Here is a 27,752-nt window from a genome sequence, read left to right as displayed (position 1 = left end):
GTTTTATATGGAAAAGGAGTGGCGCTTGCAATACATTTGCCTATATTTCAATTGTTTCTACTTCTGATACAGAACAGAAACAATAAATGTTTGGAATAGATCTGGGTGCAGAAAAGGCTTTTCTGATACATTAGAAAACATTCGGAATAACTGGCAATCCCCCAGAAATTAAATAGAGAATAGAAATAGAGAAAAAAGCAGTAAATATTCAACATGTAATGGAGGTCAGGTCAGCTTGTGTTTAATTATAATTAGTGAAAATATTGTCAAACATATCTTCTTAATTGCAGCTTTGCAGTGAGCCTGGAAGACAGAAACGGAGATCACATATGGAAAGTCAAGAAAAGGGTGAGTAAGGTTAGTGTTTTGTGCAAGCCACTATAATAAAATGTGAACACTTCCCACTGAGTGTTCTTGCTACCCCTCAAGTAATTTAAATTTCCTGCTCTATAACCCAGCCTGATCAGTGTGTTCCACAGTAACCCATTAGACCCATTAAACCCATTAGAAATAATTTTGTTTTGCTTTACTTTTTCTACTTCAACATGCTCTGTGCAGTCCTGTTGTTCCCACTTGATTTCTAGTTTCCAGTTACAAATATATTACAGCTTTTCAAAATGTGAGGGAAGACAATGATATATTAACTCCATGAGAGAACCAAACAACAGTTCCTCACTTGTATGTGTTCCCAACATTATTTTCCCACAATTATTATTCAGAAAAAAAATTGAACAGCAGATTAGTCAAAATGGCAAATCGTTTTGGGAAAAAAAAGAGGTCAAATAGGATGTGAAACATGAAATTAAGTGGAAGGACTGATATAAGAGGAAGGCCATAGAGTAAATGGCCTTTAAAAAAATGTTTAAGAAGAGTGGAAAGCTCATGGTGGATCAATAAAAAAACAGTGGAAAGGGAAGCTTGCAGCAGATGATAGTCCGAAAAAAAGAGATGAGGAATCAATGAACAAACCTTCCAGCTGGGGATCTTGGATGAAAGGAGCATGCCGGGGCCCAGAGTGCAATAATGGGGGTAATCAGGGAGCAGGGCCCAGCCTGGCCGTGTCCCAGACCGGGAAGAGGATGGGGGGAGAAAGGGGAACTGGCCCGCAGAGCCAGTGGCAGCCAGGAAGGGTGGATCAGTGCACAGGCTGTAGTGATCGTACCCCTCTGACAACTACACAGATGTAGAGGACAAAAACAACAGAACACACAACAATGAGGAAATTAAAATAAACACAACCACAGGATGGCAATGAGAGGATTCCAAATCAAAGTTACAATAAACTAAGGGAAGCAACTCAAAAACAAATTCACAACATAAGGAAAATGATTTTAAAAAGTGTTTCTAACAAACAACCCAAATGTTGAACTTCTTAATTAAAGCCAAATTCTAAAGAACCATGGTATGATGGGAACCAAAAACTAAACCACTTGTTTGTTGTACAGCATGAGCATTACTGACTGGACTGTCTTTACAAAACATTGTAATAATGCTGTGATCTAGGCCCTGGTGGAGGTGTGAGTTGTAACACAGTGTCACCATGTGTGGTTTTGAGTTTCCGAAAGCGCTGATGAGCTCTAATGAGACGTTTTAAAACAAAAAACAGAAATACGCAAGACAAGTGTCCACAACATATGTAACTGTTTCCCCACAAGGGATGGGTTCACATAGAACACCGCACGCAGCATAACCAATTTCAGCGAGTTAATCTGACGCTTGGAGCGAGGTACAATGCGGAAAACTGAGAAAGGCGTAAAGAGCTGCAAAGCAAGGAAGGCCAGACGGCGCCTCGCCGAGACGGAATGTTCCAGACTGGAAAATGGCGGAGAACGCTGGCTGCTACCCGCCAGGGTGGGAAGTTCACCTTTTCGGCCGAAGCCCAGGCCCCGCCCATCGTGGAGCCGGAGCTGACGGAAGTTGGAGAGCTGCACTCGCTCATGGACTGGCAGGTCTCAGAGGCGTCGGAGGAGGCCGAGCTGGAGGAGGTCTGCAGGGCACGCGTACACAAACCCCACAGGGCAAGCGAGGAGGGCAACGCGCAGCGAGTTAGGGGTGGGTGCACAGAACGCACAGAGAGAGAGAGGAGACAGCAAAGAGAGCATCAGCACAAAAGCAGAGAAAGGGCACATTGGTTTAGGGAGTACATATTAAGCAGGAAGTTGAAATAACATAAGGGAGAGTTTTCACATAAACAACACGGCAGGAGAAAAAAGCACAAAGTAGCAAGAGGTTAGAGATTAGGTATCGGACAAAAAGCCGAAACAACCTAAAAGCCCATTTCAAGTCAAATCCAATCCTGATGTTCAAAAGAAAGCTGCAAAGCCTGGTTTCAAACACAGACCTAGAGTTATACCTTTTTACTAATAGGACTATACTCAAAACAAAAAATACATTCAGGGGTGTTCGGTTAATGGTGATTGTTACAAGTGTTAAAAATGCTGCCCAAGGAGTACATTAAGATATATCTTGGATGTTAGTATTATTTTTCTGTTTGTTTTGTGAATTCTAAATGCAAAATGAATAGGTATGCCAAATATTAACACCAATCTGAACCTCTGACACCACCCTGGACACTGGCATTGCCACAAATAAGATACATGCAAATATTTACTTGTACAGGCTCATTAAACTTAAGTCTGAATTAAGGCTGTTTGCTCCTTAAGGAAAAGTAAAATTGAACATAAATGAAAACAATCAATTGTTCTAAAGCATCCTGACGACACATAAGCACCGATCAATTATATCTCAAGTCTTTTCTCTGGCCCATCAAATAACAGCAATTTATAGTTCTATCCTTACTGAGGACTAAGAAATACAAAAACTATCTGAAACCTTATACTAAACAGTAATTGTACCATCAAGAAGAAGAAGTTAACTCTTCCATTAACATTCCTGCATTACTGTATATTCAAATTGTCATTTTCCTTTGCAAAGATGACTGGTTCCTATGTTAAACAGAACAGTTTAACTCTATACTCTTTAATACTTCCACTTTCTCTATAGAGCTTATTCTCTTCCCGAGAACATCTTTTCTAGGTCATTTACTCACTAAATGTAGAGATGTGTGCCACCTACTATGATAAAAACACTGCATTTGGACATGGAAGGGTAACTTAGGACGGAGCCTTAACATAAAGCTAATGTCACCTGAGTACAGTATTTAAACTGACATACTTTGTTGTAAACAGAAAGTAAACAGTTCTATCTTTTTAAAATTTTAAAAATCTAAAAACCAAAGCAGGCTTCTATCAAAAATACATAATGCAAACCCAAAGAAACATATCACTGTTACGTCTACAGACTTTGGATATTTATTTAATGTTTACTGCATTATTGTGAATTGACTGATTATTTTCAACTGACTGTGATGCACTTGACTGAATTTTGTGTAAAAAATAAATCTTGTCAGAGAGCTCATAGGGCACTGGTGATGAAGTCATTTATCCTATAGAGTGTCTGTTAACAAAATTCCAATTGTAGTGATTAACTTCACTGAAAGACGCTACAATAATCAAGTCCTGAGACCTCACTTTCTGCCCTCCTTGTGGGTTCATCCTGATGTGACAACACTGCAGCAGGACAATGAACATTCCTATTGCCCACATCGCAATGGCTTTCTCAGTACTTAAAATTTGACATTAATACTGTGCACATCCTTTTCATCAGATGTGATTCCTGTTAAACATCTGTGGGATGATATGTGACATCTAGGGCTCAAAGACCAGTAAAAGGACAGATGTTTGCCCAGGCTTTACAAGAAAAATTGAACCAACTCCCACAAGACAAAGCTTGTCACACATATGCAGCCTGCATAATTTCTAGTCTATACTACTCATCTGTTTATTTCACAGTAGAAATCCTGATAGTCAACTGTCAGCTGTTGATTACAAATATTTAATTATCTTTACAAATTCAACTATGTCATGAATGTTCAATAAAATGTCAGTGCATCCACTAAAAAAAAAAACTGTAGTACTCCGTATACAACTTTGAGAATTTGTTGCAGTTATGAGTTCTTCAGTATATAAGTGATTTCAGTGAAGAATAGGACTAAGATTCTTGTTCATTAACAAGTCACAGGAATTACTTTACACAAAACCTCTATCAAAAGACTTGGGTCATAAAAAACAGTAGTAAAAATGTATACCATACATATGCTTGCTCTAGCCTCTGCTTTTAAATTAAAATGTCTTTTAATATGACGTACTCATACTCAAATATTTAGAGAGCTTTAAACATACAGTATATGACCTGCTTTTGACATCCTTAGCGGTTGTATAGATCTTTCATGTGATGCTTGATCTGCACTACATGTATGACTGTACAGTAGGTCTGCCAGTGTTCGGCCGTACCCTTGCCCCTCGACCTCCCCTGGGTGCAGCCAGGTCCTTACCTGCGGGATGTTCTCTGGGGGCATGGGGGAGGGCGATTTGGACTGGAAGGCGTCCTGAGAGATGAAGCCCGAGTCGTGGGACGACACGCTGGAGAGCCGGACGGGGGCCTGCTGGGGGAGTGTGGAGCTGCGGTAGCGATAGTGTGAAGTGGGTGAGTGAGAGTGCGACCCGCTCGACCTGGAGTCGCTACTGTTAACGCTGTTCAGACTGCTGCCAGAGACAAGGGAAGGGGGGCAGGCAGAGGGGAAGGGGGGGACGAGTGAGGACAGGGGTGAGGGTGAGGTAGGAGGAAAGACCAGGAACAATTAACACTCCACAAAAAAATCAAGTGCAGCAGGCAATGTAAGCAGTCCACTTAAAAATGAAACAATAACAACAGGCAATAAATAATGATTACAACGTACTGCAATATCCCTTTGGTAACCTGTATCAATAGAGTATATTCAAAATTATTAAAGATCTGCTCATTTTTAAGTTTAAATATCCAACAATACTGGTCCTCATGACTTTTCATATTATATCTGTCCATGCCCTGGTAAGGAAGGAGAGTGGCTTCACCCTTCCTGTTTTCTGAACTAAAGCTTCTCGAAAGTTAAAACTCCTTACATGACATTTTTTTCCCCCAACTGAAATGTTACACTGTTTTCCATTGTTTTGTCACAAAGTGACGATTTTGACTTTGTGTGAAAGCTCACATAGTCTGCACTGTGCTTAGTGCTTCATTGAGGAGAGTGATAAAATTAAAACCTAAAGAAAACAAAAACTGCTTCACCAGTAGCCATTAAAAGAAATATCTGCCAGATAACAATTTGCAGTAGTAATATAGGAAACAGAACTAGTGCACTCAGTGGTGATTGCAGAAGTTAACTGTATAATTCAAAAACAACAGGTTAGCGCTCAGCGACAATTTAAAAATGCTTTCAAAGCTTCTTTCCTCCACCTTATTGAAAAATGTCTGACACAGCCTTGTGCGTCACACTTGCAGCTACTTTATATTACATAAATGCTATTTCTTACTGCTGAGAAGCTGATTTTAATATCTACTTTATGATTACAAGTATAAGGAGTAAACCTACAATTTACATACATTTTTCTTTTTATCTATACTAGTGAGCCATTTTGTCAGCTTGGAGAAGACATATTGGCTTAATCTTAGAACCCTACTTACTTATCAAGTTTGCCAAAAGGGATAAAGCACTAAAGAATGGGGAAATCTGCACGCAAAAAATCAAGCCAAATAAATATATTCAAAATAAATAACATTCAAAATGAACACATCTGTCATGCCTGTTACAAATCAAAGAATTAGTGCACTGTAAAATGTGCTTTTCCAAATTTAAGTGCAATGAAAAAGAACATCACAATCAGCTTCAAAAAACCCTTGAACAAGGAACAAAGAGCTATAGAACAAATTCACACAATACAGCAAAGCAAGCACATCTCCACATTACATGAACTGTTTTACAGATTGAAAATGGTTCAATTGAGACAATGTGACACAAGACACCAAAGACAAAGGGCTGAAAGACTTCAAAGAGAAGTATGGTTCTGTATTTTGTATTTCAATTAATAAGACAATTCTTACTGTTCCTAAAAAAAAACACTGAACTGTAACATACTGAATTGGACTTCAGAAAAACCCCAATGCTGTAGATGTAAAACCACAAAAACTATACAAATTCACAATGCTGTATAGCAAAAGTTTGTAAAACACTTTGCAGTTCGAACAATGGTCATACTTTATTTTAAATGACTATTATACTGTAACTGCCTTCAAACCACCTGTTGATAATTAATTTGGCTGACACCCATCAAAAGTATCATGACTTACATTTGACTTACAAACACAGTGTTTTAAACACACTTAAAAACACATTTTTCACCCATAACAGTGTTCAACTAAAAATGTCCACAAAATACTTAGCTATGTGTATTCTCATTTGTAATTTAACAAAATGGGAAAGTGGTGAATACTTCTATAAGGTGCTGTATTTCTTATCATTATGAGTACACTGACTAATGAAGTACTTTTAAGGTGTATTTTTTTCACAATCTTTATCTATTATGTATATGTTGTAGACACAGATTATGTAAAATTATCGCTTGGAGGGAATTTTAATAATTTCTGCATGCCATAAATTAAGAAGCTGTAAATGTGTGTAAACTTCTTTAATATTTTTAACATATTCATTTTCTTTTTTACCACAATGTGGCGCAGTGAGACTGACAATAAAGGACCTAACATTAAATGAAATTATGAATGTGAGACATACATTACTCTCACACTCTCATTATCTGACAATTATTCCTAAATGGATGCATACTTAATTAAAGATTATGAAACTCTGCACAACTAGGATTCTTTAAATAAGTACTGAATGCAAGACTTAGAATGGAACCCAACAGGCGGACTTTTTCCTGAAGACAGTGGTGTGTGTATTTTAGAGACTGACAATCTCTGGTACGTCTTACATGTGTCACTGTGTATCAGGTGGAGACAAAATTATTAAATCAGTTCTACCAATCCAGCTCCAATTCATTCTTTTGGCTGAAAAGGGTTGGGTGCTTCACTTTGTAAAAATGCTTTGAATTATATTGCAAACCATTAAAAGCCAAGGTGCTTAAGAGAAATACTATATATAATCTGTTACTCAATAATGTTATATCTGGGCTAGTGCTCTGTAAAAGAGAAAATTCTTTATAGGATAAGATAAAAAGATTACGGTTTTGATTAGATATGATCCCAGGGTAGACCTGAAAGTCTCAAGCTGACTAGGGGCTTCTCCTGCTCTGTCTGCTGTTTGCAGTGGAGCCCTACTCTTCAAATACACAGACCAGAGCTGATACCTACCTGCACACGCTGGACTTCCTGGACATCGTGGTACTTGGAGAGGACGGTGGTGTTTGATAGGACCACTTGTAGTCAGAACCTTTTAGATCAATAATAACCTGCATGAATTAAAAACAAAATGCTTCTTCAAAATTCCAACTAAAGACTGCCTATGAACATTTATACAGGCACTGAATGTGAACAGACATGGCCTTTCCCAATGAACTTCAAGTTTTGCTAAAGTTTAATGCAAAAGGAAGGAAACCTTCTATTATTATCTAATTATCTAACAGGGCGCTCACCCTGTGGTCCATGTGGTCCTAATGCCCCAGTATACTGATGGGGACACTATACTGTAAACAGGCGTCGTCCCTTGGATGAGACATAAAACCGAGATCCTGACTCTCTGTGGTCATTAAAAATCCCAGGGCGTTTCTCGAAAAGAGCAGAGGTGTAACCCTGGTGTCCTGGCCAAAATTACCATTGGCCCTTACCAATCATGGCCTCCTAATAATCCCCAATAATATGAATTGGCTTCATTTACTCTGCTCTCCTCCCCACTGACAGCTGATGTGTGGGGAGCGTTCTGGCGCACTGTAGCTGCCGTTGCATCATCCAGGTGGGGCTGCACATTGGTGGTGGTGGAGGGGAGTCCCCATTACCTATAAAGCGCTTTGAGTGGGGTGTCCAGAAAAGTGCTATATAAGTGTAATCAATTATTATTATAAATAATTAAATAATTATATAAGGATGACTGAAGATTTGGCCTTCATTACACTGAAATAGAGTCAGCTTTATATCTTTTGCAGATTTACTGGTGGGATAAACTACATCTAAAAGACAAATCTTAATCTGACCCTGTCCGAGTTTAGTGCCGAGGGGGCGACAATGTGCAGTGAGGTGCACTAAACCCTGCTGCTTCACACTAAAGTCTCGTCACACTGATTAACGCAGCCCCCACTACGTCTTCCTGGCTGCACCTTTGTTCTGATAACGCTGTGCAGGCCCCTCCTGCCCTGCAGAGTGATGCTGCCACACAAAGACGATATTTCCACCATTTTTCATGGCTTCTTTCACATAATGTACAGACTGGTTGTATAAAGAGGTTTTGTTTTAGATGCGTCTCTGAAGGGAAAGGCATGCACAAAGTTCTGCTGTAACTGGGCCAGCTGTGGTTGAATCTAGGCTGCATCCTGTGGTCTATGCTGTGCTAAAGCCTGCATTCTGGGAACCTCCTCTCCTCATAAAACAGAAGGCAAACCCCTCCAGCTGTGCTGAGGTCACTGTGAGCGCAGACCTGCTCGCTGGCCGGAGGCAGTTTGTGGGGGTCCATGGTCAGCGCCTTCAGGTCATCAGAAATGGTCTGCAGGTGAGTAATCTCTCCCAGCATTGAGATCTCCTCCTCCTGCAGCACAACAGCACCACAATGATAACATTAATACAAGTAAAGAGAAATCAGGGGTTCTAAGCAGAATTTAAATAGCAATTGTGCATCAGAAAAGAACGCAGGTCTCAGGTGTCCACAGTTTCATGTTTCGCTGTTCATAAATTAAACCCAGAGAATTTCTTCAAAATTAAAAGCGAAACACAAATGACAAGTGGAAACTACCTGGAGGAGCATTTAAAAGAGAGAACCAGAGGCACTTCTTCACCCCAAGGGTGTGGGAGTATAGAAGAAACCACGTGACTGGAGCCGATACTTGAGCTTCCTTTAAGGATTGGCTGCTTGGATCAATTGATACTCACAACCAAAGGGGCTAGATGATGGGCGGAATGGCCTGTTTTTGTTTCTAACCTTTCTCATGTTCCGATGTACTGAATATGTGAGTATTAAGCATTTACTCATGATTCCCGGGTTTCACTTTTTGCCCATGTTAACATTCCCTCTTTACATAGGTAAGTGGAATAGTATCAATCTGATGTGTGGGACCAATGTATTGATACTACGACAGAGGGAGTGGGCTCACCACGACGGGACGGAGCATGGAGACAAAGGCACAGAAGCGTGCCCGCTCCTCAATGAGTGCTTTCCTCACGGCCTGCTTCTCTGTCTCCTCCAACAGCAGGTACTTGTCGTTCACATCTTGCATGGCGCTATCCAGCTGGGGCTGGATATCCCCTCTCCCTGGAAAAGCAAACGAGAGTTGCGTAAGGACACCAGCTTCACAAGTCAAAACACAGCACCCACGGTAGGAAAACTGGGGGGAAAAAAACTCCCACTGTGAAACAGGTTTCTGATTACTTGACAAAGCGCAAGTTCACACTGCTCTGTGAAATTCAGCAAAGGGTCTTTTATACCACTCTAATAAACATCTATTCTTCATTATGGTGGTTCACGAAAAATGCAACAGCAAGATCAGTTCAATTAATCTGCATCTTTCACAAAACATGTTCTTGTACACATCGGTATAATGAACACAATGAATGTGCAACTGCCTGTTGTCTTCACTTAAAAATGGTAACATTCAACTCATTCCATAGTTCAGAACTAGCTTTTCTTTTTTGTCAATAAAGTTTATTTGCAAACACACACACATTACATTATCCAGTAATTTATTTTACGTCTGGAATGCAAAATCTTGCACTATGAACTGAGGTACTGTCTACATTATGATTCACGTCTGCAGCTTTTGTTCCAAAGTATGTGCTAGGTAGCAAATGGAAAAAATAAGATAGTTGGCTATTGTGAAACAGTATTTAGAATAGTTAAAATAAGGTATTGAATGCTTGCTGTATGGAATGAAGCTGGTATTTGAAGCTACCTTAAAACAATGCTGTACTGTATTACTAAGTAACTTCAGGACCTTGCTAAGTCTTTTGACAAAACAGGAATTTCCACAAAGTTATTTTTCAGTTTCTGTTTTATGCTATTCCCTTTTGCAAGAAGTTATATTTTTTAAATCTTAGTCATTGATACACTTTTGCAAAACTCATGTTCCACAGCTTGTTTGTGTACTTGTTTAACTTCACATAAGACTTGTCTTCTGAAGAGAAGGTTGACTCTGTTAAGTAAAAACAGCAAGGGCTTTTTATTTATAAACCACAGAAGTTAGCATTTGGAATTCAGGCACTATTTTAGGAGAACAGGTTGACATTTTGCACATTTACCCAATTACTCATGATCACATAGAATTTAGTTCAGTTTTCAATCTAAGAAGCTAAAGTAAATACATTTTAAATATAGTAACTGTTTATGAGGATGGTGCTTTTAAATTTAAGATTTTTAAGAGTGGATGCTATTCACTTAAAAGCAGCCCTTGAGGCTGTGCATTATTTGATTCTTTTATGGTGGCAATTATCTTATGCTTGATTATAAAAACACTTTTGTCGTGGTTAATAGAGATTTTCAAGGAGCTATCACCTGCACTGCTCTAAAGACGCTGTCTTATCAGTAATTCCTCATAGTGCTACAGTGCTCTGTACCATTTTTCCCCAAAATACAGTGCTTATAATTTTAGAAAGATGACTATCCCACTGTTAACAACAAATCTGAAATTTTCTTCATGTCACAAATACTTCAAAGACTTACTGGACTGCAATGTCATAATGACTGAAAATCTGAATTGCTTTTAACAGGATTTATTTTACATGATTATTCTAGTGTGTTCTTGCTTGACAGCAATTTTATTTCACCAGCTTCACAGTTGCTGTGTATGCACAGCCAAATATTCAGCTGAATTCAAACATTGCTGCAGTATACAGAGACATAGGCTCATGGGTTTTAACAATTTGTGTGGGAGTAGACTGAACATCCCACACAATGTGATCACACATTGTGTGATCTGTCAAAGCACTGTGGACATTTAAGAATATGAAGAGAGGTCCTCTCTAAATATGCACAACAATTGCAGTTCAGCACAAAGGAGTTTAACAAGGTGAAGTCCAGTGCATAAATTTATGTTTCTGAGCATCAAATGAACCACAAGTTCTGCTTCAGAAAGCATAAAATATTAACAGCCAGTTTTATTATATGTGTCCTGTTATAAGAAACCCACATACTTTGGGTTTAATCAGTAGCTCTCTCTGCTTGTACAGTTCAAGATTTAGCTTATGTCTTAATGTCTAGTGGATGAAAGCCAAAAAGCTCATTCTCATTTACACAAGCTTGTTCATCCTACCATAATTCACTTCCTATTGCATCAGAGATTGATGTAACATTTTTCTTTCCAGTGAAAAGAAAACAACAGATGGTCATCAGGAGGCTTTGTCTTCCTGAAAAGAATTTATGCCACCACTGTCAGAAATCTTTCTTGACTAGAGTGTGAGATGGACTCCCTCAGGACCCAGGGTTTTCCAAGTGCTACTGCTAGCTGTCCAGTCTTGGTTCTGCTGACTTTTTACTGAAACTCTGTTTCTCACTTATAAGACAATTACTTTCCTCTAATGCTCCAATCCCATCTCTTGTGATAAGAGAAAGACACTTTGTCATGCAGACAAGACAGTGCTTTCCTTTGCAGTGTCCACAAGGAACAGTGATGTCACATGCTTGCAAAACCATTTAGGCTTCTCACGAAAGTTTTGTAGGTGTAGTTAGATTTAAATATGCACCCGTCCATACAAAGTCAACAAAAAGAATGGGACAAGTTTTTTATCATCTTCAAGGCACACAAAAAAGCTACGGGCTGAACACTATTCTCATTTGCCTCCTTGAATGATGAACAGCTAGAAGACAAACACAAATAAAAAATTCCCTATTACTACAATAAAACCACAGTGGTAGCTTTTAAGGGAGTATATAATAGAGTACATTTTGAAGGTTACAAATTTGTAGTGACATATGGCTTATATATCTTATTTCATTATGAAAATTAACAAATTAAAGCATGAGGGGTTATGAACACATCCGAGAAAAGCTTTACAAGTGAATGTTACAAAGGTATTATTTTAAAAAAATATTTCAAATCTGGAGCAAGACATTGAAAATTGGCATTTTCTACATCATTATTGATTGTTGTTAGCTTAGGAGCCACTGGACTGAGAAGAGAGGCAAATAAAATCTAACTGGAAAACAGTGGAATACACAGACTACAAAGTACAACAAAGTACACTGGGGCTCCAACAGGGAGCAGGGATCTTTCACTTATCCTGAGCTTCAGCTTGCAAGAAGAGGCGCATAAGGGAATAACAGGATGGACATTGGCACAGAGAGGAAAATATTTCAGTCACTTTCCTGCCACACTAATTTAGTTTAGCATTTTTGGCTCATGTATGGACATCTAAAAAATCTCATGTACTTATGTACTGTAAATAAAGTATGGCAAGATTGAAAATTACTTTCATTCTTCTAAACTGTTTATAACAATAAACATAGAATTACAATTCTATGATTTTCAAATAATTAGGATGATTGTACAATACTAATGTTAAGCACCACAGAATAAGATTTATTATAAGATTAATGAAAATTCTATCATTTATATCAAAGCATGTTTTAGAAATACATCTGTGCTAGCTTAAAATGAGGTATAATGAGCTCTCTAATGTAACATACATTATACTAAATGATAATTTATTTGTGGGTTTCTTGTTCTCAAAATGAGGGTATAAAATCAAGGTGTGTCTTAAACCAGAACTGTAAGACATACTGCAATCTATCCACCTATAAAGTATGTTAGGATTCATTATTTTCCCCTTTGCTTAAACATCCAATCTAATGGCATAATTGTAGGCAGTTACTTCTAAGTACCACATGGAAAAGTAGAATATGGGTGAAAACAGAAGGGGGAAATGTGGGGATTGTGTTTTGTGCAGGTGAGTGTATAAGTAATTATGAAACAAAATTCAAAGTAGCTGCTAGTAAAAGTTTAGTTTCCCCACACCCACAATACTGTTTTACAGGTTTTTAACCTGGATCAATGCCAAAACATTGAGAAGCACAACAGTCTCAAATTTCTTTCTTACTATATTGAAGCACTGAAAAATATCTGATAATACTTAAGACTTCTGTATTCTTCAATACATTAAAAATTGTATTCACCTTTGAGGAATCTTAAATAAAGTGCCTTGCATTTCCAACAGAAATGATGGGACTTCCTTGTGTACAATAAAAAGAAAATTTCTTCTAATTTCAGAAATATAATGTACATTTTTGTTGCTAAATTAGAACAGAGAATAGATACAAAGGCACCAAAATACTACACCTCCAAATCAAATATCTCCAAAAAAAGGTGTGTTATATTTAAATTAGCTTCCAAGGTATTGCTGTTTTTACTCACAGGCAGTCAATAAAGGAGCAGAAATTCAGGTTATTATAATAACGCCTCTAATTATGAACTAGAGAGACACTGGGGGTCATAAAATGGAAACCACAAAAGGATGTTTTTCAGGGTGCTCCTCCTTAGAAATGACAACTTGTTATGACTTCTGTCTCTGGATGTGTAAGTGGAAATTCAAATATTAAAGAAATTGGAAACAATAAAAGCTTAAACAATAAACATCAGATGTTCAGTGGATTGGTGCTCCTCTTTAGATAATACAAAAACACACCAATTGTTCGGCATATTCACAAAAACCTTTTAAGCATTTTCTTGTGCTGTTATTCAATCTATATGTTATTTAATGGCATTCAAATCAAATGATCAAGAACCACATCAAACAAACATGTACAAGACTTGTTACATAACAGAAAGGTTCCAGGGAAAGGAATTATTTAGATCACTTTGATTCAAACCACACCAGATACGCAGAGCTGACGCAAAACCGCCCACACCACCAGGAAACGGTTATCTGAGAAAAATACCTTTCTTTGCCTTCTTCTGGAGCTTTAAGGTGTCTGAGGATTTCTTTTTGATCTCCTGACGTGCTTTCTTGTATTCTATAGAGGATGAGGTAGAACAAATAAAAATGATGAGTGTGAACTGTCTCATTTTCATCATTTTAGGATCTCAAACTAGAACTAGAAACACTTACCAGTGGTAGATTTGGCACCTTTTACAGACACCTTGTTCAAAGAATTCCTGGCATTCAGTAATGTAAACTTATGTAAGAAGTATAATAAGGAAAACAACAAATCTTCATCTTACACCATTTCTAAGATATGCATCTACTGTATGTGGTTCAGCAAAAAGGTTAAACAGATAATGTGAAATGAACATACATGAATAATACAGACTATATACAAATGCTTAAAACACTACAACTAACATAAGAAGAAAGGTTGGATTAGTCAAGAAACTAGCACCAAGTTATAATACCAACCACTCTTTTTCCACAACTCAAGAAGCATTTCATATGTCTAAAATAAGACTGCAGAGTTAATTCAGCACTTCAACACCTAACAGGTAGCGAGGGACAGCTTTCATTGGATATTAGCCAGGGTTTCTATGCAAAGAAAGCTCTTTTTTTAAAGGTTAAGAAAAAGGCAGGAGGTGATGCATTAAACTCCACTGGTAAACATGCTGAGACAAGAGGAATGTGAGATAAAGTGGTGAAAGCAGAAAGCAGCAAGCCAGCAGAACCCTCCCACCTTTTGCGTGGTCCTTATCCAGCATGTTGGCCACCTTCTTCCATTCTTCCATCTGGTCCTGAAGTGGGTTAATCATGCAGTCGATGAAAGCCCTTTAGGAAAATGAAAAATTACTATTTTAAATTTAGCAACTGGTCATGGGAGTGTATTAGGCTTAATTTATCAGGGAGGTGTTAGCTTTCTCACACCTATTACTAGTTAAAAGCCAAAGTTTGGGCAATTCGCCATAATTAGCAGTCAGATACATGCATATTTTATACTTTGTTTCCTGATCAGAAATTGTTCCTTCAAGCATAACTCAACCATGTAAAAGCCTCATTTCCATTCATCCATCTATCATCAGTAAACCACTTATCCTGGTGATTGCTGTGTCAAGCCTGGAGCCTAAAATGATGGCATAGCGCACAAGGCGGGGCAGAGGGCACATAACTAGACAGGACACCTGACTATCATGCGGCCACAGAGAAAGGGAAAATTTTAAAAACGCCGATAAAACCTAGCCATCATTTCTTTACGAGGTACAGTATGAGGAAACTGAAACACCTGGCAGACAGATGACCAAGCCAGATTTTATCGTTGGGTCTGTGTGGCAGCACCCACACAGCAGTGACGCTAAACATTTTAGTTTCTTAATTTTAGGAAGAACTACCCGAAGAGCCAGAAATAAATACAGAAAAAATACTGGTGGGAGGGTATTAATTAATGACATCTGAAGGTTGAGGGGGTCTACCCTAGCACTCATACCCACTGACTTCAGTGTAGGACGGCACCCTGGACAACAACTGGCAGAATGAAGTTTGACACCACGGCTAAAATTAGGCTGTGTCTGAATACACACTTTCTAGGAATTTGACAGGGTGGTCACAATCTCTTGATGTACACTGTCACCGTACTGACAGAAACAAATTAGATGTAAGTCCAGTAATTTTGAGCAGCACAATATGTTATATCCCAACATAAGAGAGGTCCTTTACCTCTTACATTCTAAGTAAGAGCATCTCCCTGTACTTTTTTCATCTTAAGGATATTTGTATGGTATTGTTTTTTTCACCTTACACCTGAATTACCATCAATAAACAATAATATGGATTTCAAACAAGTTCAATAGTTATAACATAACCCTGTATCTCTTCGTGTTCTCTGTGTAATGTGATATATATTGAGAAAGGACAGCAGGTTCAGATAAGATGGAGACTTGTGTCTGTGCTATATTTCACATAAAGCAATGGGGAGAGATCTGTCATCTTCAGTCTCCTGACTAATCGATGGAAATCAATTAGTCAGGTGACATTTAAAACCAGGAAGTTGAGAGCTATACAGAATGTTTCATACAGTATGACTACACAAGATAATGGAGCAGAGAAAGAAGAGGCCAAATGACGAGCCACAGACACACATCAAGCTGTGAATTTGTAGAAAAGTTTTGTTTTCAAAGAGACACTTGTGTTTTTGAAAGACGTATCCCTCTTTTTATATAGCTGCTCCAATTTTATGAGGACACAAAAAATTACAACACTGGTCATCAATCCAGAAACTGCAATGTGTAGCACAGCTTGACAAATCCACAAGAACTTTCAATGTCAAATTAGAAAGAGACTAAGGACTACAAGAACTACTTAAAAGAACCAGTGACAAACTCCCCTATGGACTACTGTACATAAGATTTGAGTCACCAAGATAGAGCAGAGGGGTTCTCCGTAGCTCTGGGTATGCATGGAGATGTAACATGATCCTGAAATATGGAACTACAAACCCTGGGAAACGACTATGAAAGCCCCTACTCCAGAGAAATAAATAATCTAGGGATTATGCACTCACATACAAGCTATCAGTTTATTAAGTGAGACAGAACTCTTTTTAGTATTTGTTACATCAAAGTGCTTCAATACTGACATAAAAATATCTTCGGTGTACAAGGCTGACCAGAGGCTAAAATGCATTCAGTGTCTGCATAATGAAGTTATCTCTGACAGCCTTCAAATGACATCATGACATTCTTAACAATCTAAAGGCGTCTGTCAAGAAATATCTAATGATTAATTAAAATTAATTAAAACTTCAAAGTTTTCTATTATAAATCCAGGTACCTAGGATGAGGGTAATCAACCCATAGGTAAATGGAAAGATAAACAAAACTATTATTTAAAGTGCATAATCATCTCTCAGCCTAAACCTGAGATGACTAAAGATACAGCTTAGTTCTACTCTATACCTATAGACATCCCAAGAATAATTAAATGCAACTTTGAAACTATCTTACAGAACAGTTGTTTAGCTAGGAAATAATGCATAAAATGCTTTCCACTTCATTCACTGAACTCTTTGAGCTCATAAACAATACCATCATTTATTTTGTGCCAAAAAAAGGATACATTTCAAGAAGTGGTACAATTAGCTGCCTGAAGTTCAATTCCAAAAGACCACTGAAGTTTTATATGTAAAAAGTACAGCCAGGAGTCAATGCATGCTATGGGAAATTGGTAATACTTTACCATATAAAATGAAAATCTTAAACATTGAACCAACAATTTCAGCCCTTTAATGTTTTTAATGAAAGCAGGCCTATTGCAAGTCTGTGTGGTCAAGATAATGTAAATACTGTAATAATACTCAGTTCACTATGTAATGAAAAATGCAACCCACTGCAGGCCTGAGGAATGGTATTGAAAGGGTGTACCTGCAAACACACTCTTGATTGTGCAAGAAATGGAAACCAACAGACTGTCTGTTGTTCCAATATTATTATGTACAGCATATTGCAAACTCAATATCCTCCTATTCAAAAAAGTGATAATAGCCGACATACAAAGAAGCATCACTCTGTGTATCTACCAAACATTGCACTTCAACAGAAGATCACTTCCATTAGAAGTGTGAAATTCAGAAGTGGATAAATAGAAACATGATTACTGTAAAGTGCAGCAGTGATAGCCAGTCTTTTACAATTGATTTTCAGATCTATAGCCACAGCAGACAATTTTCAACAAGCAAACTTATCTGAATCCTTATATAGCTCCCACACAGTATAGCGCATGCACTTTTAATGTTACACCCAACTAAAATTTTAGTTGTGTTAAATCATATTATATTTAATTTATATTTTTTATAATATATAATTTATTTTGTATTTATATACAATTGTGTTATACTGTACATTGCCTAGTGCACTCAAAAAACAATCTACAATCTTTTTTCCAGCGAATTTATTCAAATAAAATTACTACTTTTTTCCAGCTAGTTTTGGCAATATTTATGGTTAGCGTGGTAACACCAGACTTACGCAGAGAACTGGCGAAGCTTGGCTTCGATACTTCTGTGTCTCATGCACATCCTTGTGAGAGCAGATCCAATGTCTCTTGTGCCCCCTGAAGAAAGAAAAAAAGACTGGTCAGAAACAGTTCAGAAACAATCTACAGTATCTGGACTTCTGTTTGGAAATTAAATAATGTTCATGCCTACAAAGTATTTAGGAAGGTCTACCTGTAGGTGAAGGTATATATTTAAAGTACTGAGTGCACTTGGGATGTTCTTTACTGAACCTTTAACTGGAGTTATTCTTAACTTATTAACTATGAAATATCTAAACAAAAAATACAAACTGTTGACGTGAATGTTTAACAGAAAACTAAAATACAGAATGACAACAGAATTATTTTAAATGTTGGCTTGTCCTAAAGAGATAATAGAGACACAAATTTCCTTTGGTCACTGTCTCAACTAAGTGCTTAAAGAGTTGGTGATTTATGAGGTTATTAAAAAAATATATATATCTTAATATATATCTATCATAAGTATGCATTTATTAATCATTTATCCTGGAGCTTCTGGAAGGTTGTATACTGTATGAACATAGGATCATCAGGAAAACAGAGTTTTCATTACATGCTACTCTTGCAAATTAATCCCTCAATATTGCATCAAATTATTCAATACATCAATCATCCTCAACAGGAGTTGAAAGTAGCAGTAACTACATGTGCATACCTAACACTTGTAGTTCAAAATTAGATTCAAGTCTTAGATATCTCTGTGTTCCAACCTTGATGTGGAAAATTTCACAATTAAGCAGCAGTTTTAATCCATTGCTTGGGCATGATTTACCAGCACACTACTTCATAGTTTATCATGTTTTTCTTTTTACTGTACAAGTTTTTTAAATGATCAAAATACTAATTCTGCACCTCGAGGATAAAAATAAGATACCTAAATAGACTCAGCTGTTAATGCAGCTTAAGGTGCTTCTACCAATTATTAAAATTGGGGGGATACTTACAGTATGTAATCAACTTTTGTCTGCTTTAATTTATAATTAATTAACAAGCTGTAGAGTTGTTTTATAATTATTTTTAGCTTAGAGTATTTTGTGTTGATCAGTGATAAGAACTGCCAAATAAATTCATTTTGATTCAATGATGTAAGAAAAAAATGTGAAAAATACCAGAGGAGATAAATACTTTTCTATAGCTGCTGTAAACACAGTTTGCCCAAACCTTAACTGCCAAAGCTGTTTTTTAAGAAGAGTCTGTATTTACAGTATAAGAGAGGATAGCCACTTTCAAATAAAAATAGCCCCTAAAAAAGTCAAGCTTTATTTTTTAAATTGTCTATTTCACAAAACACCATGAATTTCAGCAACAACTTCAATTTCACCTACAGTATGTCATTTCTAAGACCTGCAATAAGCGGGAACATGCAATAAGAGAAAAGAATGCAGCCACGTCTCTGTGAATTCAAAGTTTAAATGTGAAAGAAATTCGACCAATGACCTCATGTTTTGGGGGGGAGGGGGCAAACGCTAAAAAAATGCTTGAAAAATTCTTTAAGGAACACCTTAACAAAAAGCCGGAGTCCTCATTATGAAAACTGTCGCAGGACCCTTGGCTGCACAGACTGCTGCACTGTTCTGATGACAAGAACTCTGTTGAGCACCATTGTCCATGCACCCCCCACGCCTCATCAGCAGGCCGGTCCCGTTCCTGCCCCACTAAACCTACAGACTACCCGCAAACGGCCATGAGGGGCATCCGGGCAAGGGGGGGTGAGGGGGGTGCAGGTGGAGAATACTCTGCTGGAAAGCTGAAAGTGCACATCATGAAAAGCAACAGAATTCGCGTTCAGATTACGTAAGACTAAATAACCACGCTCACTTCACTGCCAAATCATAAGGGCAGGATAAAGTGCAGCATTCAATTCTGAAGCTGGCGATGGAGGAAAATGGTCAGTATGAATTTAGTTTTGAGAAATTAAGGTACAGATAAAGGTTACACTAAAATAAATCAGAATACAAATTGTCCCACATTGTAGTATTCTACTACTGCCATTCCCATTGAAGGATTAAGATCAAAGAAGTAGTATTTTGCAGAATTTTGTTTTGGGAGAATCTAACTCATTTATCCTTTTAGTGCTTTAAAAAAACCTATTAACCTCACCCTATTATGATAGCAAATAGCTCTAACAGGACTGTAAAAACAATGTTTAAGTATTTATAACATGTTTGTACATTATTTAATTTTACTCCCAGTCTGCTTTGTTGAACATCTGCTTGAATATTAAGGTATTCTTGTTCTTGCCCTTTTTCATGGAAGTTTGGTATTCTACAATTTCACCACATGCCAAAAACTTTGGCAGAAGACTTTGATTCCTTCAGGAAAGGGAAGATATCCAATTAAAAACATACCAATTCTAGACAGGCAGAGCTTCAGAGAAAATACCTTCCTCAATAAAGAAAGGTGATGTCTCCGACACCCAGATCTCCCACCCCACCCAAATATATGTCCTATTCATTTCCTTACCATTTTTGTATCTTAAAATACACTGTATAATAAAGTACAGCAAACTTTAAATTAATTTAAGTTATTATAACTATGGGGGGGGGGGTGTTAACCAAGTCCACCTCGAGTTACAGGAAAGGTAATTTTCTCTAAAATCCTGATTCATCAGGGGGTGAAGCTTACATCACAAACACTTCCCTTTCCCAGTAAAGGGAAAATAACCTACCTTTGAAGTTTCCATAGATTACATCTATTACACCAGACTGCTTAAGTACAGAGTGCACGAGTGAGAATTATCTCCATGGTCCTGTGGCTGGGATAAATCTTTCCTCATGTTTCAGGAGAGTGATTAAATATCATCAAGGAATGACTTCCAGTCCCCCAGTGGGTGACAAATGCCCTGTGTGCTCCTAGTTAATGATTATTCTTGAGGGGAAAAAAATTATTTGCCTATTCCTTACCCCCCACCCCCTCCCAAACTCTTCTTCTTGTCCTGCGCTGGCTCTGTGAATAGGAAAAACATGACCCCCCGCTCTGTGCACGATCTTGGCAGCAGTAACTACATAATACAGCTGTGCTCTTTCACAAAAACAGTTGGAAAAATCAATGCATCTCATAAGTCTTTTTAACACAGGAACAAGAAGAGAGAGAAAGGAGTTAGGATATGGTAGGCATCAACTCACAGAGCAGACAACATGAACAAAGGAAGATGTCATTACACAGTACAATTTGTATTTATAAAATGCGTTCCTTAGCAAAAAGATTTTTTTTTCCTGAAAAGAAACAGCATAGGTTTCTACAGTTTCCATACAAAAATGTATGGAAAGAACTTCTAAATAAGAATAATGTATTTAGCTTTTGAAAGGTTAAACACAACACTGAGTTATCTAAAACTACCCTGGCACATGGTTACATGATTAGTAGTATATGTAGACAAGCTGTATCGCTCTATGAAATAACAGAATGACAGAGCTGTTTTGACATCTTGATAGTTGTGAGACCAAGAACAGTCAATGTAAAGGGAATAAAGAAAGAATATACACAGTAACCACTAATAGGTGGTACTGTAAAAGTTTCAAAGTGGAATTAGATTGAGTAAGTAGAGATAGTACTGTATCCTGGTGAATGCACCATTGTAATAATCCACAGAAAAAAGTAAAATACTGTAGTATTGACAATTACTTTACTGTTGATTCAGATACAGTAAATCCTAACAAACAGACTAATAGAGGAGAAGGGGTGTCCATTCAATCATCATCAATCAGCCCCAAAGTACGTTTTCTGAGAAAAAACTATATACTATATATAAGCTTTCTAAATGTTCTGACTTACTTTTTAACAATTACAATCAACAGAATGCCTTTGCAGTTGTGTTCCTGCAAAAATAAACAATTTCATGTATCGTAATTACACTGAATAAAATTAGCTAAAGCTTTAACACAAACAACTACCACCATGAGCAAATTACCTACCCCAGTAGGGCACCAATGATATTCCTGAATGTTAAACCTACAAACCGTGGTATTGGTACCTTGTTTTTTTATTAGTGCTTTTCCCTGTTATTGCAGGGAAAGTCTGATATTTCTGATTTTACAGACAATATTTCCCTTTAGCAGAGTTTGTCAGTTAAGCTGTAATGTTAAGTAATAAACAAACATAGCCATGTAAATGCAAAGACTGCAATCTGTATTTCAATATTTCATTATCAGTGGGGAAGTACTTCATATAGAAAATATATTTTCCCCAATGGTGATCTTATTATGTGCAACATGGCAAAATTATTTTTCCTCACTCTCTGAAAAGTGAGATATGCTTTTGATTGTATACGAAGTAATGCAGTTTCATGGTTAACGTGCTTTGGATGTACTGAATAAAGCAGACCATCTCCTGGCTGTGAATGTGAGGTTAGCTTGTTTTAGTGAAAGCCAAGTCTGACTAGAATAATGAAAAAGACCCCAAACAGAAAGTAATGCAGCACACTTTTTTCCTACAGGTTTTCAGTATGTACAATCCTGTATGGACAGTCACTTTGGAATTAAATTCTGCTTGACTGTTTGGGAGGGATTTCTAGTATGAACACTGAAACAAGGGTTTCAGACTCGCTTATAATTTTTTTTCTGAAACATTTTTTAAACATACTACTTCATATTAAGAATAGAGATATTCAGATTTTCTTTTCACGAGATGTATCTGAGACATATCAATAAGGAATACATACACATACACACATTATGTTAATACTGGATACGGATATACATTAATCTCTATATCCATCCATCTGCTGACAGACTTTGTAGCAACTATGAAATGGTTCTCAAAAATCTTTTTTCCAGCTTAAGTTAGTTAAATTTACGTTAAGTAAAATAGGTTTCTATAATGAGCAATTCTGTTCACATATGAAATTGATATGCCTATATGCATAACAAGGAGATCATGGAGATTTTTAATGTGTGCTAATAAAACAGTATGAAACATATTGAATTCTGCATACTGTACAAGTTGTCTTTTTGTGTGGCAGCTATGCTTGTAAGCTGGAAATGATAATTTTGTTAATTGTTCAAGTGGTTTTGTTATTGCCTTTATTAAAGCAACTAGACTGTAAATTACCTCTTACAGTGAAATTACCTAAAAGGGGGTATCAGTCTTCTTAAAACTGATCACACAAATCACTTTCTTGACAATCACACAAATTGGATCTGACTCAAGATACTCCCAATACAAACAGTTCTGCCAATATTTCCTTTTTTAAAAAAGATATTCTTTTAAATAAGTTAATTTTGCTAACATTATTTAGAATTTTGCTACAAGCAAGCAACAAAGTAACTCATTTCAGCGCAAAGCTTTCTTTAAGATCGCTCCCCTTAAAAAACTGTATGGTCTCAAGTATGTTATAGCATGTTTCTCTTTTCTCCCATGAAGACTTAGTTAGGGCAGGTGAATAAAAGAGCTTTACATTTTTAACCAAGGGTATTACTTTACAGTGTAACATCATTCCACTAATCCACACTAATGCCATTCATGGGTTGCAGTGGCAGTTCCATAGCATGAAGACAGATGACAGTTTCTGTTTATTAGTTCTGGTAAACCTTTCTCTCTAAAAGCTGTATGGTTTTCTTTATGAGGCAAAGCCATACCTGTACGTCAAGGCTAAACTTCAATGCCATAGGCTGGGAAACAGTATCCACTGAAAAACCCGAGAAGTGTCACTTAATACAGGGAGCTCACTGGACCTATGCTTTTCATTAAGTATCTTAAGTTGCAGGGCACATTATGAATTCTTTTCTCCCTGCTTTGTGGCTATAATAGGTGGTCGGGATCATCTGTCTAAGACCTTCATTAAAAAGATCATTGCACGGTATATCAGATCTGTGAGAGACTCAAGACAAGATGCTTTATTATTCCAGATTCAGTTCCTAAGTTTATATTTTATGCTCTATTTTAATATTTTTGTTGTTCCTACAAACATATTTTTCCCCCATCCAAAATTATAAGTAGTTCATAAGAACATGGCTACAGATGACATGAGATCACTTCTGTAATTTACTTTATTTTGTGTCGTCACTGTGTATTTTGCAAAAAGTTAACACTAAAACTTTATCGATGTCTTTGGAAATTCAGAATATTTCAATCATGTTCCCTTGCAGACTCGTTCAATACGGAAAAACCTTTCCTTTAACCAGTATCATTTTGCAATGAGGTGTCCACAGCTATACAGAATGTGCTAAATATGATCTTAGTTGTGTATTGTATAATTTAAGCATACAATCATATTTGAATGTTCTATTTGCATTTTATTTATTGCTTCTCCTTATTGTCTTGAGGAGGAAAATGATACGTCAATGTAGATACAAATTATTTTTCACAGATCAAATATGCTCAGTGTATGCCATCTTACATTTCTATCTTATCTTTTTGCTAACTTTGTGTCACATTTGACACTTCTCTGCATTAGAGGTCATCTGTCAGTGTACAATTTTGTTTGCTGACTTTGTGTAACATTCTGCACCTCTCTACATTAAAGGTCATCTGTCAGTGTTCAGTATTGTCTTAGTCTTTTTTGTTTTCATTTGCTGCTGACACGATATTGGGTAATCCTTTCTTTTGGTGTCATCTGTGAGTCCTGGATGGCTACAGCCATTAAATTAAGAACTATGTTTATGAAACATTTTATTCAAAAGCCTTCTGTAAATCTTAATGTATCATGTGCTCTGTGTATATATTATTGCCATTGCTTGTTCAAATAACTTTTATATTACCTTTTGTAATTTGCCATTGCTTAGAATCCTATTACCATAGACATGTTGCTCTAGTTTAGTTTTAATTATTGTCCCCATGTCCTTATATGTAATAGGAATAAGACTTTGTAGTCTATAATTCCTCGGTTTTTATGCGCTACATTAGCAATTCTCCTGTCAACAGGTATAACCTCCATCTTGAGTGATTGATGGGTTTAACTAATGGTCTATAAACAACATCCCTCATTACCTTTCATATAATTGGTAAAATGTCACCAGGGTCTAGAGATGTGTTTATCTTAAGTGCTTCTAGTACCTGCAACATCTCTGCTTCTTCTATGCTAATACAGTTTTATGCAGGACAGTTTCAGCAATGGGAATTATGGCACTTATTTCTTCCTATACTAATACATTAGACATTTCCCTTTCATTACCGATGATCATCTTTGAGACAATTTACATCGTTCTTTACTTTGCACTTCAGTGCTGGGAAAAAAAGGAAAAAAATCCAATATTCTTTCTCAGCCTTTCTAAAACATTTTGACCTAAGCTTGTATTTCTTCTTAACTGAATGTTGTATTTTAACCCCTCTGTAAAGTCTTTATACTTAGCTTTAATTTACATATTAAACCATATGACCAACCACTGTTTGAACTTTGAACTTCTGTTTTTTTCCAGAAGAAAAATCTGTTCTGTTCTTCTACTGAATTATCTTCAAGAATGCATTTATCCATTCACTATTAATTCCTGATAAAATTTTAGCAGAATGAAAGTGTGGTTTGAATATATTCGACCAGTATATTTGAACAAGTGGAGACTACTACACCTTAATATAATATTAAATCTGCAATGCTCAAGAAGTAGTGTGTCCTTTTACTCTTTATACAAAAATACCCTTCTGATCAAATCAAATCAGTCTTATAATTATAGCAGGCATTTCTGTCTAAATATACAGTTCAACAAAGAACACCTAAGCACAACTACAGGAAAACAGCTGACATCACTACAAATGTGACTCATGCCACTGAATAAATAGGCAGTTGGCCTATTTGACGCAAATACAATGATGTGGGTTTCTAATGATCTGCTTTATTGCAAACTGCAAAGTTCATTACCACTGTCTAAAGGAACAATAGACCTAAATCCTCTATTTCAGAGAAAGGCATGATTATTGTTAGTTCCCCTAAGACTACATGGAAACAGAGTAATGGGATATATTCCCCGAAAAATAAAAAACAAGTAAGAAAAAAAAACATTAACAATTTGAGAAACTGAATAGCCAATTATTTTACTAGATTTATGCTCCAACTTGAATTGCCAGTTATTCATCCTGTCTCACTGCTATACTTCTGTAAGGAACACACAAGCTGCATTTTCTGACTCGAAGCCATTATGCCAGCTGCCTTTTCATACTGTGAACAGGAAACAGCTGTACTAATATAACAGACTTGTCCTGCAAGACCAAGACCCATTTCCAAAAGTCAGCGTTACACAACCGGATGGGGTGTCCTGTGAGAACATTCTACTAGCTCAGATGGCTGGGGTCATGTTAGCTATAGTATGGAAGGTTAAATTATGTGAATTTGTAACTAGGTGAACCAGTTTGCTATTGCCAGGCCTTGAACTGCAATGCAAAACACAGCAACCTGTCAACTCGTGAAGCTGAGAAATTAGTTCAATGTTTTATTCCCACATGGTTAGACTACTGCAATGCTTTGTTCAACCAGTTCATCCAAGAAATTACTTCAGAAACGACAGCATGTGCAGAACCATGCTGCTCCAATGCTGATCGTGTCAAAAAAATCTGAACACATTTCTCCAGTGCTGAAAAATCTGCACTGGTTACCAGCCTCTTGAAGGATAGACTTTAAAATTCTCTCAATGACCTACAGTACCAGGCACTGCATGGTCTGCCTTCCAAGTACCTTCAAGAGTTACCATTCCCCCATGTCCCAGTTTGCTTGCTTCACTTGGCTAGCTCTTGTATGTAACATTACAAGGACCTCACACTGTACGTTAGGGGCCCAAGACCCTCATCTTTGGAATACCGTTGCTGATTGTATAGAAAGCCTGTGTTGATGTTTTCAAATCCCACCTTAAAACTTAAATGTTTTCGATGGCCTTTAATTCATAATCTATTTCTTTCATTTAACTTCAGAATTAAATGCAGTTTTGTTTTTGTGTTTACTGTATTTTTTATGTATAGTATAAGGAAAGACTGCTCAAAAAATTGAAAGGTGCTGTAGAAAAATAAAACTAGTGATTCATTTTTGCTCCTTTTTGTAGCACGTTTTATAAAATTCTAAGAGTTTTCAAATCTCTGACACCTTAATGTTTCTCTTCTTCTAAAATGATGTTTCTCACTAGGTCACACGTTTAAGGGTAGGGATGAAATTTCTATTTGGACACAACACGAAAGAGCTCAGAGGAGGATTCTTAATTTATCTTCTGTGTTTCACAACTTCCAAGTCTGTTACGACGTCATCCTAGGAAGCAGCAGGGTACAGATCATAAGCTGCTTCACACTACTCACTGGTTTCCGTGGAGACTGCTGCAGTGGCTGTGGATGTGCATTCTTATTTTGCAAATACTACACTACTCCATAGAGCCTCAGCTGGTCCTGGGTTATTGAATCAATAAAAGCGCACAACAGTTTTTTTTTGCTTTTATGCATGATATTTTGCGCTCCTTCCGATATCTGTTTTTTTTTTTTAAATGTCACAGCAACAAAGCTATACACACTGTATTGTGACACTTCTTGGTTGCTCTTAACAACACTTCAAACCAATCGTAAAGCCAAAAAAGACAGGATTTGGTTCACAGCAGTTACTGTAAAGATGTCTCCTTTTTCTCCACTGCCAGCTAGTTTCATATTTTAAGAACCATTTCTAGACTGCCAGACACTCATCCCGTGACCTTAACCTATAAATATCCCTGGCGCTCGGCTCTGACTGCCAGTACCTCAAAAAAAGCTGATGTATGGAATAGCAGTCATTATTAATAGCTGTGACGTCAGCCCCCACGATTATCACTGCATTGCAGCACTTGAGTGCTCTC

The 27,752-nt window shown here is 37.1% G+C and overlaps 1 protein-coding gene across 7 annotated transcripts in view; it reads right to left on the bottom strand.

Annotated features, from left to right (window-relative positions):
* LOC102697438 (MTSS I-BAR domain containing 1) overlaps positions 1-27,752 on the bottom strand; it is a 71,126-nt gene that overhangs the window by 5,831 nt on the left and 37,543 nt on the right. Inside the window, exons 4-12 of one of the 7 annotated variants that reach the window (XM_015357662.2) lie at positions 17,970-18,054; positions 14,690-14,781; positions 13,964-14,038; positions 9,192-9,349; positions 8,522-8,629; positions 7,246-7,343; positions 4,394-4,604; positions 1,865-1,987; positions 970-1,173 (exon numbers count right to left, since the gene is read on the bottom strand). In XM_015357662.2, coding sequence (XP_015213148.2) covers positions 970-1,173; positions 1,865-1,987; positions 4,394-4,604; positions 7,246-7,343; positions 8,522-8,629; positions 9,192-9,349; positions 13,964-14,038; positions 14,690-14,781; positions 17,970-18,054 — 1,154 coding nt within the window. The remainder of the gene's footprint in view (positions 1-969; positions 1,174-1,864; positions 1,988-4,393; positions 4,605-7,245; positions 7,344-8,521; positions 8,630-9,191; positions 9,350-13,963; positions 14,039-14,689; positions 14,782-17,969; positions 18,055-27,752) is intronic. The other 6 variants (XM_069194929.1, XM_015357663.2, XM_015357665.2 and 3 more) reach the window with 6 other exon arrangements.

Source organism: Lepisosteus oculatus, chromosome 10 (genome assembly GCF_040954835.1).
Source record: "Lepisosteus oculatus isolate fLepOcu1 chromosome 10, fLepOcu1.hap2, whole genome shotgun sequence".
Taxonomy (NCBI): Eukaryota; Metazoa; Chordata; class Actinopteri; order Semionotiformes; family Lepisosteidae; genus Lepisosteus; species Lepisosteus oculatus.
This window is presented reverse-complemented; position numbering and strand designations above follow the sequence as displayed.